General features: G+C 40.2%; 1 protein-coding gene across 1 annotated transcript in view; it reads right to left on the bottom strand.

Annotated features, from left to right (window-relative positions):
• Nucleotides 1–295: 295 nt before the first annotated feature.
• The window catches only part of Wwc3 (WWC family member 3), a 117,429-nt gene continuing 103,277 nt past the window's right edge, over nt 296–14,447 (bottom strand). The window contains exons 13-23 of the mRNA NM_001427611.1: nt 14,103–14,177; nt 13,078–13,164; nt 11,946–12,138; nt 11,457–11,627; nt 10,967–11,118; nt 9,374–9,539; nt 8,095–8,259; nt 6,340–6,432; nt 4,770–4,997; nt 4,207–4,334; nt 296–2,837 (exon numbers count right to left, since the gene is read on the bottom strand). Of these exons, the coding sequence (NP_001414540.1) occupies nt 2,771–2,837; nt 4,207–4,334; nt 4,770–4,997; nt 6,340–6,432; nt 8,095–8,259; nt 9,374–9,539; nt 10,967–11,118; nt 11,457–11,627; nt 11,946–12,138; nt 13,078–13,164; nt 14,103–14,177 (1,525 nt within the window). The 3' untranslated portion in view covers nt 296–2,770. The remainder of the gene's footprint in view (nt 2,838–4,206; nt 4,335–4,769; nt 4,998–6,339; nt 6,433–8,094; nt 8,260–9,373; nt 9,540–10,966; nt 11,119–11,456; nt 11,628–11,945; nt 12,139–13,077; nt 13,165–14,102; nt 14,178–14,447) is intronic.

Below are 14,447 nucleotides of genomic sequence, written 5' to 3'. Positions count from 1 at the left end.
TTGAAACTTCCATTCATAGGCAGTCATTCATAGCTGGACCACAGCCTGTAGGCTAGTCTAATAAATTCCCTTTCTATATGGATGTAGATTCATTCTATAATTTTGTTTCTCTGTAGAATCTTAACTAATACAATGTCTCTATTTTATTTCTTTGTTGCTATAGAGACTGAACCCATGTCCTTGTACATGTGAAATACATACTCTGCCACTGAGCCACATTTCCAGCACCATTTTTGTTTATTTAAAAAGTCTCCTGTAAGTTACATATATTTAAAAAACAAGCCACACATTTCCATTTGTTCTTAAGGCAGGTTAGTTTAATTTTATAGAAGAAATACTTTCAAACGATACAAATTACACAATCAGAGAGAACAGTGACAAAACAAAGAGATGAATACTGATTATAACTTATTCCCACAACAGAAGGTTACTTATTTCAGCAATAATCACCAAAGTCCGACAAGGCAATGATTAGATAAAGTGAAAAACCAAATTCCCTTTTACACACAGTGCTGTTTCAGAGACCCTGGTGGCAGAATTCAGGTTGTTGCATGACCAGAGCTGTTCAGAGACAGTGGTTTTCTTTCTCACCAGGCTAAGCACATATGCAATCTCACACAGCAGATGGAAACTCCCTCCAGCTCCCTAATGCCCATATACCTTCATTTGTCTGAAGTAGGCAATGTATTCCCAACATTGTAGTTTTAAGAGGTTGGTAGCTGCCAAAAGGAAGCAAATGAGGGTGTTGGGTACCATGTCTCTCCTATGGCAGCAAACAGTCCATGCAATGCAGTACACCTGTACACAATTCACCTTCCACATGTTGCAAAGCCAGATGGCAGGGAGATATTATGATGGAAAGGTATCAAACCTAGGTGCTCCTCTTCAGACTCATCCTAAAGCAGGGACTGCATGTGTTTCCTTTGGGGCAAGAGTAAGAAGACAACACTCCCCACATAAATTGGTATAAGGTAGGCAGTGATTTTTTTAAATACATCTGGGAGTCTTTTTGTATTGGCACAATTGGTTTTCCTAGCTGCTCCCTAATTTGAGTTGGCAGAAAAGCTACATCGTTCCAGCTTGGGAATGGCCTGGGAAGAGCTATACCTGTGAGGCAGTGTTAGCCACATTGGCTCTGGCTGGAGATTAAGGTCCCAATATTCTGCAGGCATATGGGAAAGGCCTCCTCAGCAATAGTGCTTGCTAGTGGCAGTGCTCTAAGGACTGGTACCTTGGGTCTCTACCTCTATTGTAGATTCATACAAAAAGGAAATTGGGGATGGGGCAAATAAGCAAGACTAGAAGCAGGAATGCACAGCAAGAGATGACAACTGTAAAAAAGGTTTTCAGTCTTACCACCACTGACAAATTCCATTGTCTGTGATTGGTCACATGTCAATGAAATGCTTTTAACAAAATTCATTTTTAATAAAACCAAAAATGAAAGTGGGTTATACAAGGGTTACAGACTGATGAGAAAGGAGACCTGATTAAAAGGGAGATTTCCAAGGAGGGGAAGAAAGATCTAGGAAGAGAGTTCTGTTTTCTTTTACATTTCCTGTGATTACTTCATTTATTCATTCAAGGCCTCAGAAAGGAAAGCACATTTATGTAGAATAAATGTGTGCTAGGCAAACTAAATTGTTTGGCATTTAAAAGAATCATGGCATATTTTTATTCCATTAAATTTTTTTCCCTCATGAGCTAGTTCTAAGATTCTATGAGGAATATTGGTTAGCTCCAATGTGAGAGAAGCATTCTGATTTAACTCAAATATTCCCCTGCAATGATTTGCTGGGCAAGCTATGTTACCCACATGCCCTTCTCTCCACACACAAAAAAGCACCTTCAAAGGTTGTCTCTGCCTTTAGTATCTGCTGTATCCACTCTTTTCACTCTTTCATAAAACAGTAGGGTAGCAGGAGAGCACGCCCACACCATGTCTATCAGATCAGCCAGAGGTGGCAAAGGCAGCTGCACATGCTTTGACAAATGTAAGCAATGTGAACAGTCACCAGTCACCAGTGGACAGGCACGCTGAAACCTGGGATGCCGGAAGCTCTGTTGCCAGCTTCAGATTTGTGGAAAGCACAGAAAGATACATTAGATGACAACACAGCAATGAGGAGTTGTCAGTGCCCAGGACACTGAGCCCTACAATGCACACACAGCTTGCAGAGTATGACTGAACCACTGCAGTTGATATTTTAACAAAACACAGAGAGAGTGAAAGTGTACAATATACATAGTAGATGCACCTATGAGAAACTGATACACATGACAAACTCAGCACATAGTGTTTTTGTTTCAGGTGTCAGAAATACAACCGGCCCCAAGTTCCATTCTACTGCATGACAAATACTGAAGAACAAAAATTCAGCCTTAAAATATACCTTAAAGTCAGTATTTTCCTTCAAGGAAAAAAGTACTATAAATAAATTACAATACAGTGAATTTGCCTGAACTCACTTCGTTTCTGTCTTCCAGCCTTTAAGTCAAATAAAACCGTGTAAAAACTATACACTCTTAACATGATAGTTGATCTTTTATAAAATAACCTGTCTTCAGAGATGTCAATTTCACAACAAGGAAAAACCAAGCCCTGTTGCCGTCACTATTATAAAATATATATGTATAGATATATGTTTTTTTTACAAAATGTGTATATTAATAGCTTTGCACAAATATTTTAAAGACAAATTTTGCTAATCTAAGAACTTCATGAAAATAAAACTGGCAGATAAATACTTCATGTGCACAATGCACTACATCAAACATCATCAGCTGGGAGAGGAGGTATGTTAATCCTTGGTCTTGTAAAAAATGCTATCTTCTCCCTAGAATTAGAAAGAATTATGCATTAGAAGTAGATCTGAAAGCGATATGGACACAGCTCAGTGGGAGAGTTAATGTCTAGTTTATATAAGGTCCTAGGAATCAATTCCCAGTAGCAGGAGCTGAATTAAAATTGCCAGTGACAACTGTTTATATGAAGAAGTCCTGTGGTGTGCTCATCTATGGTGGCTAAAATACTCACTTGTATATGGTAGGTACATACACACACACACACACACACACACACACACACACACACACACACACACAAATACTTGTTTTATTAAGAAATAAATATGAGGGTGAGAGTTGTGTGAGTAAACAAGTTCTAAATCATAACTGAAGGCAGAATGTCATACTCCTTAATGCTAATTATGGCAAGGATATGAAAATTAAAGATTTTAAAACATGAAAGCTGCAAGTCAAATGTGGTATTTAGCAATAAAAAGAATTGACACAGATAGATGCTACAATGTGGATGACCTTCAGAAGCCTGATGCTAAATGCAATGAGAAAGAAACAGAAAACTACGTGTTGTATGATTCTATTAATAGGAAATAGTCAAGAGGCAAATGTAGAGATAGGGGAGTGGCACATAGAGCTCAGGGAGGGGTATGGGCTTGACCATCAAGGAGTATGAGGCACTTTCCTTTAGGGGATGAGGACAGTATCTGAGAACTAAATGGGAGGAGTAGGAACATGACATTATTGATGCAGCAATTGTTATTGACATATTTAAATGCATTAAATTTATGCTTTCTAAATTCTCTGCAATTTTTCACAGCCACAGACAATATAGATACCATGCATTAATTCTACCTTTGCAGGTAGATCTAATCTATGCCATAGTGATTATAATGTAGGAAAATAGATGATGGTGAGATGGTGATAAATGCTTGATACCTGTGATAGCAAGACTGTGATAGCTCAACTATATGATATGCATGCTTTGCAGTTTGTAGATCTGGCTTCAATTGAAAGTTAATTTAAAAGCAAATGTGATAAGGATGTATATATGTATGCATTTGAGTTACCTTCAGTAGCAAACATTTAGAAAGCAGCATTAGGTTACAAAATAGAGCAAATGGGTGAATTATAGATAAAACATGTTGAAATAAGCTAACAAAGCATGTAGCATTGTGGGGTATTTTAATTTTTAAACAAAAAACTCTACATTGATGGCAGGTAGCATAAAAAAGTATAAAAATATAAACATCATGTAAAAGCATCAAAATGTTGCTAGTGGCAGGAGATGCTGTTTACAGTAGATTCCTGGTGACTGTACTTTTTATATTAACCCAGGCATCATGGTGATAGGAAAGCAGTAAGCAGTAATGTTGGGCACAGGGTCCATCCTCACTCCATACTTACCTAAAGGTCTGTACTTGGATGGGCTCCTTGTGGTTCTGTCCTCGAAGCTGGTAGATCTCTTTGGAGGCCTTCTTCAGCATCTTTTCAGCTACTTGTTCCTGATGGTAGTCAAGTTTGGTCTGTCTTGTCTATAACAGAAACATTTGATGAGCAAAATCTTTTACTGCTACTTAAAACAAAAGAATGAATGAGCTCACTCCCATCTCTGGAGTCCAGAAGATATAATATCAGTCACAGATATGTAGAACGCAGGTCTGCCCCATCTGTGTCTACAGAAGAAATCTCCACAGAGGTGCCTGAAGTAGCTGGAGCCAGGCCTGGCTGAATGTGGCCTCAGGGCATTCTACACATAAGGGAAGGAGGTTCTTGGTATTCCTCACTCTCCTTGAAGAATCTCTCACTGTCTACATGTTCATAGTAGGGGAGAATTTCATAAAACATAAAATCCTTTCTATTACTATATTATAGGAACACTCACAACTAAAGGTGAGGGAGGCAAACATGGATAAGCAACAGATGGGGAATTCTAGAGGGAGTTCAGACCAGGCCTTTGAGTGTCTTACCTGCCTCTCCGCTTCCTTCAGTAGGCTACGGAACCGCTCATCTCGGAGCACCCAGTGTGGGAGGTCAGTCTGGCCCCGTAGCTGGGCATCTTCCAGACGCTGCCTCAGCTCCCGGAGGGTGCCAATCTCCTCATTCAGCTGCCTCTGCCTAGTCCTTGAGGCCTGGAGGTCCAGCTCCAGGTCGAGAGAGGTGCGGGCCATCAGCTCAGCCATAGACGACCTGCAAGACTGTGGAGGGCAGGCAGAGGGGCACCAGTGAGCATGCAACCAGCTTGGGCTGACATAGGCTCCATCTTCTAGAAGGTTCTTCCACAATTAACAGGACATAGCTATGGTACAAGTATTTCTCTAAGCCTGACTTATCCCATATCCATATTTTAAAACACCAGATTCTGGCAAGATTAAATCTCTACTTCAAAATAAGAACAGCAAACTTCTTTAATCATGACCTACAACTGTTTGTCAAAGTATAGAGCAACAGACCCTCATATGAAGCTCTCAGATAAAACAAACACATTCTTCTAGAAATGCTGTTTGATAATATAAGTCTAAGGTAGCAAAATGTGCTTTGTTTTTTGTTTTGAAATTTCATTTTTTTACTGGTGTCTGAAAAACATGACTGGAAAATCACAAAAGTGACTCAATTAGGTAAAGTTTAAAATGGGGGAGTTGTGTTAAATATGTAACAGCAGGAAACTGGTGTTTTTGGCATCCAATCGGTCAAGCTCAAGGATGGTGCTCAAAAAGAGAGGACAGGACAATAACAATGACTCAATTCAAAATGTTCATACTGCTGCTGTTTAGACACAACTTCTGAAGCCTAATTACATACTTTTTTAGTTCCCGCAGTCTGCAACTAATCTCAGTACATCACATGGGAATCTGGAATTTTTAAAGTATCTATTCCAGAAGATGCTTGCCCAGAAATGACAGGGACTTACTTACCTTCTACCTTACAAACTACAACTTTTAAAGCTGGCAACACACACACACACACACACACACACACACACACACACACACACACACACACGGCAAGCAAAGACAATGAAAACTATAGAAGCACGCTATATGTCAACAAACAGATGTAGAGGCTACAGAAGTTTTAAGTGGTTAGCACCATATACTGCTCTTGCAAAGAGCCTGAGTTGTGTTTTCAGAACCCATGACAGGTGGTTTACAACTCCCTATAACTCCCTCTCTGGGGGGATCATGCACTCTTTTCAGGAATCCACAAGCATCTGCACTCACATGCACACATATATACATAATTAAAAATAAAGCATAAAAAAGAAGCTGAAATTTGCCAATACGCACGCACTTTCTAAAATCATGAAATGATTATCCATTTAATAAATATAAGAATAAAATAATCACAAATGATATAAAATCATCAAGAAATGCTAATAGAATTATGATACTATTGCACATTCTAAAGAAGTTACAAGGAAATAAAGTCTTTTAATTAATGTGGCCTGAAGCATTTCCTAAAGTAATACCTTTATAAAGAAAAATATACAAATAAAAAACAAGCTGTTATAGATTCCATATTAGTTTCTGTAGCACACACCTGTTTATAGCGAAGGGTTCGTCTTTCCAAAGTATTTCGTATAAAATGGGACTTCCTGGGCAGTGTTGAACTGTCACTGTCACTACGATAAAGCTGCACCAAAAAGAATATCCAGAAACAATTTATTATTCATTTCCTATTCAATCTCTGTGAATCCAAATGGGATTAATTTTTTCCTTTCACATGCATTTAAAACACATTAAAATTTTTTGTTGATGCATTTACCAGGTCTTTGGACCAACAGAAGAGTTTTAAGAGAGAGAGAAAAAAAAAACCAACCAAAACAAACAAAGCTGCCAACCTGATCTTTTTTTCATGCTCATCAACTTAACCACATGAACTTTCTACACTGATCACATTAATCATAATTCTCTCCTATCCATACCAACTACAATTTGATATTAAGTAAGCTGCTTATGAAAGCAGGTACTGTCTTCAGCATGTTTCACTGTTTAGCAGTCATTCACATTTGCTATTTATTTCTGGCTTTAGTAAAATGGCTTTTTGGAAAAAGGACTCATTCCGGGTAGAAAGACAAGCCAACATTCACCATGCTGTGTTGTGCCAGTCAAGGGAAAGGTGTGGTTTTAAAGAGGAAAATAAAGAACACTTCTTTATGGGAGCCCCTACGGATTTCATGTGGTAGTGGATCAATGGTTGTCTGTGTGAGTGCCCAAGTCTTGCTTCCCAGCCTTATTTTCTGTACCAGTTTACAGGAGATATTCAGGAAACACAGTGGCATGGAAGCTTACTTGCCCTGTGGTCATACCAATATGCACATAAACATCAAGGCTTCTAACACCATTACTAATAAATGCTGTCTTTTATGCTGGGAACAGAGCTCAACCCGTCAGCTGCCAGTCTTCCTCTAAGCAGCAAACTTTGTCCTACTAGTACCCTATTGTCAAAGAGCATCTGAATCTGTTCCGTGGTGGTTCTGCCAGAGCATAGGCAAAAGAGGAGAGACCATGAGAATGGTATTCAGATGAATATGTCTAACCACCCATATAGGCATCATGACCATTTTCCCTTCAAAACCATTTCACTATCCAGGTCAATGGTGTTACTGTCACTCTGGAATGGCCAGATCAGCTCAAATTCACTGTCCTCCCTTCAATGACTACAGTGCTTTGGACCTCCAAGCCACCTACCTATAGGCTACCAGTTTCATGTGCACATTAGAATTTCCAAAAGTTCTAATTCTCAGGTCCCACCTGTGACCAGTGACAAGTCTCTAGGAGTGGGACCTGGGTGTCAGTATCTAGTGAAGCCTTTCAATGTGATTTGACTATGGATCCCCATTATTTCCCAAAAGTTATAAAATTGGAATGTATTCCTTAGAGCCTACAGGATTCAAATAGGGCAGTACCTTTGGAACTTCTAAGGATGAAAAGAACAAGCTAATGCAACCTATAGATTTCTATCTAACTCAAGACAATCTCCATTTTGACTTGCTGTTTCTCAAAATATTCGCCCTGCCTCCTGATCATGAGATCCATCACATAGAAGAGTGAAAATCTCTAGGAGGTAGAATTCAGAGAAAATTCAAAATTCAACAGGCTCAGAGCCAGGTGGCGAGCTGAATGCCTAGTGTTCATTTGCTCATTTTATCTCCACTCATATATGATGGTCATTTATTCATTGGTATGGCTTGTGAGAAAATATATTTTTTATCAGAGATAGTAAAAATGAGAACATAACAAAGAGAAAGAAGAAGAGAATGTTGCACGCAAGAGTAAAGGAGTTTCAACTCACCCTGCAAACATACTGGCTTCTTGCCCCTGGTGAGAAGGTCTGAGAGCGCACAATGGTGCTACTACGGACAAAAGGAGAACCACGGGCACGACGGCTAGGCCATTCCTTTCGAACAGCCAGTGCTTCTTCCATGTAAAGGTCTTCTGTGGTGGTTTCCTTGTCAACCTAGGTAGTAGGATTATTGTTACTCTGACTTCTTAATAGCACAAATAATACAGTTAGTGTGAACAAACTCCTCTTCAGTTTCTTCCTGCTGGTCTACCTGCCTTTTTATACCTACCACCCATAATTGTCATTGCTGAAATGACAGCAGTTCATTTTCTCCCTCCCTACTCCTATCAGCTCTTTTTCTATTTTTTTGGAGATAGTGTCTTGCTATGCAGCCCAGGCTGGCCTGAAACTCATTATATAGTCCATGCTTGTCTTGAACTTGAGGCACTCTTCCTCGCTTATCTTCCCAAGAGGTAGGATGAGAAGAATGAACCACTGGAAGACTTTGAAGGTCTGCCATGGCAGTTTCCATAACAATTATCCCATCTTGCAACCCTGTCATTTCCAAAATATAAGTATAAATAAAGTTAAAGGGGGCATCAATCTAGCCTCCCCAGCCACTCCTTTGGTAGCTGTTACTTTTCATGCATGTAAACAGTAGAACAGCAGCAATTCTTAGAGACCTCATCTAAAGCAAGTACTCTAATCTGCTATACAGGCTGAAGACTAAGAAGTTGCCTAGGGGAGAGTTCATACATGTTGCTTCAGAGACCATGGTGGTAGCATATTTTGGTACACTGAATAGTTAGAACAATAATATTTCAGTGAGATACATTGTCAACTGGTCAAAGCTTATTTGTTCCTAAAGATGGGAAGTGATTGCCACAGAATGGTGTAAAAGGCTCAATTTTTTAAGTCAGAGCTGTATTTTTCTTATAATCTACAGGTGATGGACACTTCTGTAGGAACTGCTGAGTTCACATTAATCCCTTACAAATCTTAGGCAATGCTACAGTTCAGCACTTGATTATATAGAGTTGTTGCTTACATATTACCTCCAAATGCCACCCATCTCCATACCCTCTCACACCCACAAGACATGGCCATTAGTGAGTATATGTTCTACTCCTACATGTGAGCAGATCAGTCTAGCTTCCTGCAGTACACTTACCACTAATCTACCCTGCCACTCATAATTCCCTTAATAGGTATGGGGAAAATTCCTTTCTCTTTCTAGAGATGGCCAGGTACTAAATATTCAAAGGCCCTATTGGCACTTTTTACTTACCTTTAGAGGCAAGGGTTGAAGTTTCTCAGCTTTGTAAGAATCTGCCTGGCCAGTAACCACATGCCCATGGATAGAGTCTGCACCAATGTAACAGGAGTTTGGGTACTGGGGGCTGGTCTGGATGCAGTTGCTACAGCCACTATCAACCGAGTCAGCCTGCCAACTCCTAAAGGTAAATATTGAAACAGTCCATGAAAAACTCATCAGAGATGATGCCTCTCATGGCAGTTTTCAGAAGAGAACAGCAGAAAGAGCAAGGAAAACCTGTTTCTTTTCAATGATTAAAGACAGCTGCTGTTCTTATAAAGCAGGAGTATTTCTGTTTTCTAAGGAAGCATCCTTTCATTAACAGTTTTATGTTTTCCTATCACCCAATTTGAGCCACTTAAGGTACCAAAAACTCTTTTAGAAAACCCTCCCATCTTGCTGTCTAACCATGAACAGCATAGCATGTCTTATCCCTCTGCCAGGTGCTTCAAAAGCACATTTCTCTCTAAACTAAATTCAGAGAAAGTCATGGGAAGAAACAGTAAGCCTCACAAAGACAATATTCATTTTGCAAACCTGTGGAAGAGATTCAACATGTGACCCCCCCCCCACAGAGGATCAGACAAGCCACTACACCAGAGGTGCTCATTCACCTGAACTATTCATCCTTTTCTCATAGGCCTCTATTGGCAAGGAGTCACACCGATGGGCCACTTTAAGCAGTAGTGGCTAGTGACGCTGCCTGGTTATGGGATTCTATGCTTCCTTTGAGGAGTGTGTCCAGGATGCAGAATGGATTTGTGGTTGAATGCAGTCAGAAGGAAGAAGGAATGGGAGTGATTCCTCGTATGTGTGGTGGTCTTTTTGTTTACTGAAAGTTCTCTACAGCTGATGTTAGTAAAAATGGCATACTATAATTATACTATACCAAACTAGTGAGTTGTACAGTGTAAATGCAGACAGATTAAATTTCTATAAGGTGGGCTTTAAGAACAACAACAACAACAACAACAAAAACAACAACAACAAAAACAACAACAAGAGAATAGCCCAGAAGTATAGCTCCATGGCAGAATGCCTGCCCAGAATGTACAAAGCCACAGGTTGAATTTCCAGTACCCAAAGAGAAATGAAACAAACAACAAAAAAACAGAAGGGAACTTTGAGTTGGGTATGGTGGCATATGTCTATAATGCTAGCTCTAAAAAGGCTAAGGCAAGAGAACTCCAAAGCCACCTTAGACTAAGCACTAAGGGCCCATCTCCATAAAACCAAAATGTTCAGTGGAGTCCTGAAAAGAAATTCTGAAATTAAAGGAAGAGGATTGGGCACACAAGTCAGGGTATTTCTCTTATAAATATAACCATGATATTCCCCACCACAATAAGGCTCCTGAGCAATGGCATGATAGCATGTCCCAGCATGTTCTAGAGAGGCAAAGAGGAGGAAAGTGGTTTGCTTTCAGAAACACTCCCCTGAGAGACATGCTGACTGGCACTGGGCAGGCTAGCCTGTTTGCAGTAACTTCACTTCACTTCCCTAAGATATTGTACTGTTTTCTGCCTCTTCATGCAATCTTAAGAGGGCAGAGGACTAGGCACTCACCTCTCAGACACTGCCTCGCCTTGTTCTTCCTTACGCTCCATCTCCAGGATCTCCTCCTCGGTATATTCCAGCTTCACACGCTCCTGAGCCAGCTCTCTCTCTACAGCTCGTAGCTGTGCTGTGGTTCTGGCTAGCAGCACTGTCACTGCATCCTGAAGGAGGAAAGGATGTTTCTGAGAACCAGTTTAATCTCTTGGCCACACACGAGAACAGTACCACAGTGTTCACCCTGGGCCTATAGCTCTGTGTCCACAAATTTGTACAAAAGTAGTGATCATGAATGTGTTTGCATTAAACATCATTTTCAGAAAGTGGACTTCTATATTGCTATGTTCCCATATGATTCCTTCCCCTGAAACTCTTTACTGTAACTCATGCTGCCTTGTAATCTACAAGAAATTGTCTTAGAAATGAGTACCTGGAGCAAAGCCAGTCTCAAAGTAAAGAAAATAGCCAGAGAAGATTGGCTCCTTGAGCCAGGGCCATGTACCGTCTTTCCAGAGCTGGTATTCATGGTTTCCTGTGTGGTGCTCTCCATAACTCGCAGCACAGGCTCTTTTGGCCTAGGTGGATCAGGGCTGGCAAAGACCTGCACAGGATACCAGCGCAGCTGCATTTCACTTGAACTGTCACAGTCGGCCAAGTTTATCTGAGCAATGCCCTGCATGGGTGTTAAAAGTAAAAGCAAGAACCAGATTTTAATGTTTTTTTCCATAAATATTGTCCTTTAAGATATCAGGTTTGACTGCCAGAACCTACATGTGCACTATAGCATGTACACCCTCTCACAGCTGCATGCCTCTCTCCCATATATATATATATATATGAGTAATGTAAAAGAGAAATTAAAGATAAAATTAGGAACAAAGAAAATATAGAGGAAGAGAGAAAGAAGATGGAGTCATAAAACAAAGAGAAGGGAAAAAGAAAATGGGGGAAGGAGAAAATGAGTGAGCACAGGCCATACTGCTAAACATACCAGCAGTTCTTCCTGTAGCTGAGGATTCACCGAACACACATACAACTGCAGTGATTTCAATGTCAACATGCTGGAATGCACAGGGATTCTAAACACTTCATTAAACACCAATGGAGCTTGGAATTCCAGAGACTTGGAGCAGTAAGTATTCGGAGTGCCAGAGTCGAGTGGGGGCAAGTAGACGCGAATATGGCTAGGAATAGAGGGAAGGAAACATATTGGTAGTCAGCATGAGCTAATATGGTTCCCACCCTCCAGGTCCAAAGGACTAATGTGTCTCTTTAGATTAGATGGAGCATGCCTGACTGGCTAAGATAAGACTTGGAGCTTTGATGTTCTGCTGGACATTCTTTCAGCAAGAGTTCTTCTGCTTTCTCCTCACAGCTCTAACATCCACAGCAGTACAGTCTATTTTCTGGTTTCTACCTCAGTCTGGAACTTAGCAAATAGTTGACAGGCGTGAAATATTTGTGATGACTGCTGTGTGTATCACCAGGAGAGGTGGATTGAAATATGGATCCTCATGTTTACAAAGTTAGTTCACAACAAGGAATGTATGGGGTTGATTACCTCAGATTTGAATGGATGACTATTGGCAGTTAGCCACCTTAGGGATACCCTCTATGAACACTCACCTAGGGTCACAGAGCACAGAGAGGCAGCAATTCTGCCAGTGAGAACGAGAACACTAGCTGACTTCAAAATGGTCCCATTTCATATTTCCTATTCCTCTCCATGGCTAAAGACTCCTTGAACCCAGTCTCAGGCTTCTTAATACACATAATAGGATCACAGACTGGAACGGGCTTGTACTAGCATCACAAGGTAATCCTCAATATTGCCAGTGACAGGCCCTTCCTTGACAGCAACACAGTACACCATATGTCTCAATTAATGAAGCTCTTTTAATATATGGATATATATATATACATATATATATATATCCTTTGTACTTTAAATAGATATTCCCTACTCTTTTACTGCAAATCTGCAAATTCGGGCTCCCAAACTGCTTTTCTGTTCCCAGTCTGCTGAGCAGAATAGGCAATGAGCTGTATCATGCAGAGGAAAGTTGGAGGAAGGACATCACTAACTGTATATAGCCTCCAGGTCTTCAATATCAGGAACTTACATTTTACAGTCTTCCTTCATCACCAGACCAGCAAGGTTCCTCAGTTGCAACACATGCACAAGGAGATATTCATTTGTACTATCATGCCTAGAAAATAAAGCACAAATTCATAGACTATAAATTCCCCATGGAAGAAATGACCCTGTCATTCAACCCCAATATTGCCCATGGTCTGAGGGGTATTTTACCTTATTTTACCCATAAGCGAGATTGGTAGTATGTCAAAGAATTTTTTATTATGAAAACTGGAACAAGAGTGTGAAGGGCACAACTGAATTCCCTACAGTGCACAAGATGGGGACACCATAGCAAAAAATGAACTGATTCTAAAAGTGAGCAGTATGAGAACCAAGAAAACTCAACCAGAATAACAAGAATGGGCAAACCAAAACTAGAGACAAAAAAAACCAAAAAACCAAACAAAAAAACAAACAAATAAACAAACAAAAAACAAAAACAAAACAAAAAAACAAACAAACAAAACTCCTGTGCTGCCAGTATAAACATCATGGCACCTGCTTTTAATGAAACTGTAGCTAGACATCTAAAGCTGCCATTGTTACAGATGATTGGATGACTCACTCTGGGGATAAGGGAAGGATTCTGATATCTGTACTATGGGGAATACTGTCCACTTCCAACATAAATGTGAAAATATGCTCCTAAGAGTTAGATGAGACGTTGAGTATCCCACGTTGCCGACTCCCAAGTCTAAGCTAACAGTCCTCAGCTGTGGTGTCTGGAATGAAAGACAGCAATGCAGTCACTTTTCTCTTTCCCTCTTACCTTCTACCCTTGCCAACTCATCTGAGTCAAAAGAAAGATGGGAGCTAACAAGAATGGGGAAGCAACACCTGGCTCATACAGTCCGTCTATCTCCCTTCACCTGTCCATGGAAATGCATCTACAAGGCATCTTTAAGGCTGATGACATGACAGGGAGTATCAAAGCTGATAGAATATCGCCCAAGCAGGCCTTATTCTACAGGGCATATTAAAGAACAGCAAGTTGGCTCCTATACTCACAGATATCCCACATAGATCTGAGGCTCATTGTTTCCATACATGTCTCCAAAAGCAGGCTCTTCAGCATCTTCATTTCTAAACATAATGGCAAATACACTAGGTTTATTCTAAAAGGACCTCAGCATTGTAAGCATGTACAAGGTTTTTCTCATGCTCAGAGTATCTCTTACTGAGAAGAGTTTTATCAAACTCTGATTCAAGTATCTGTGTTCATTAAGGGGCTCAAAAGGAACAGCTGGTTCCCGGATCCATCATGGGTTATCTCATCAGTACCTGCCCACAAACATCTTTCTCTTTTTATCACTCCCTTGGTTTAAAAAAAAAGACTCCTTTTTATTTTATAGA

The sequence above is a fragment of the Rattus norvegicus genome, chromosome X (genome assembly GCF_036323735.1).
Source record: "Rattus norvegicus strain BN/NHsdMcwi chromosome X, GRCr8, whole genome shotgun sequence".
NCBI classification, from domain to species: Eukaryota; Metazoa; Chordata; class Mammalia; order Rodentia; family Muridae; genus Rattus; species Rattus norvegicus.
Note: the sequence above shows the minus strand (reverse complement) of the source record. Positions and strands in the feature narration are given on the sequence as shown.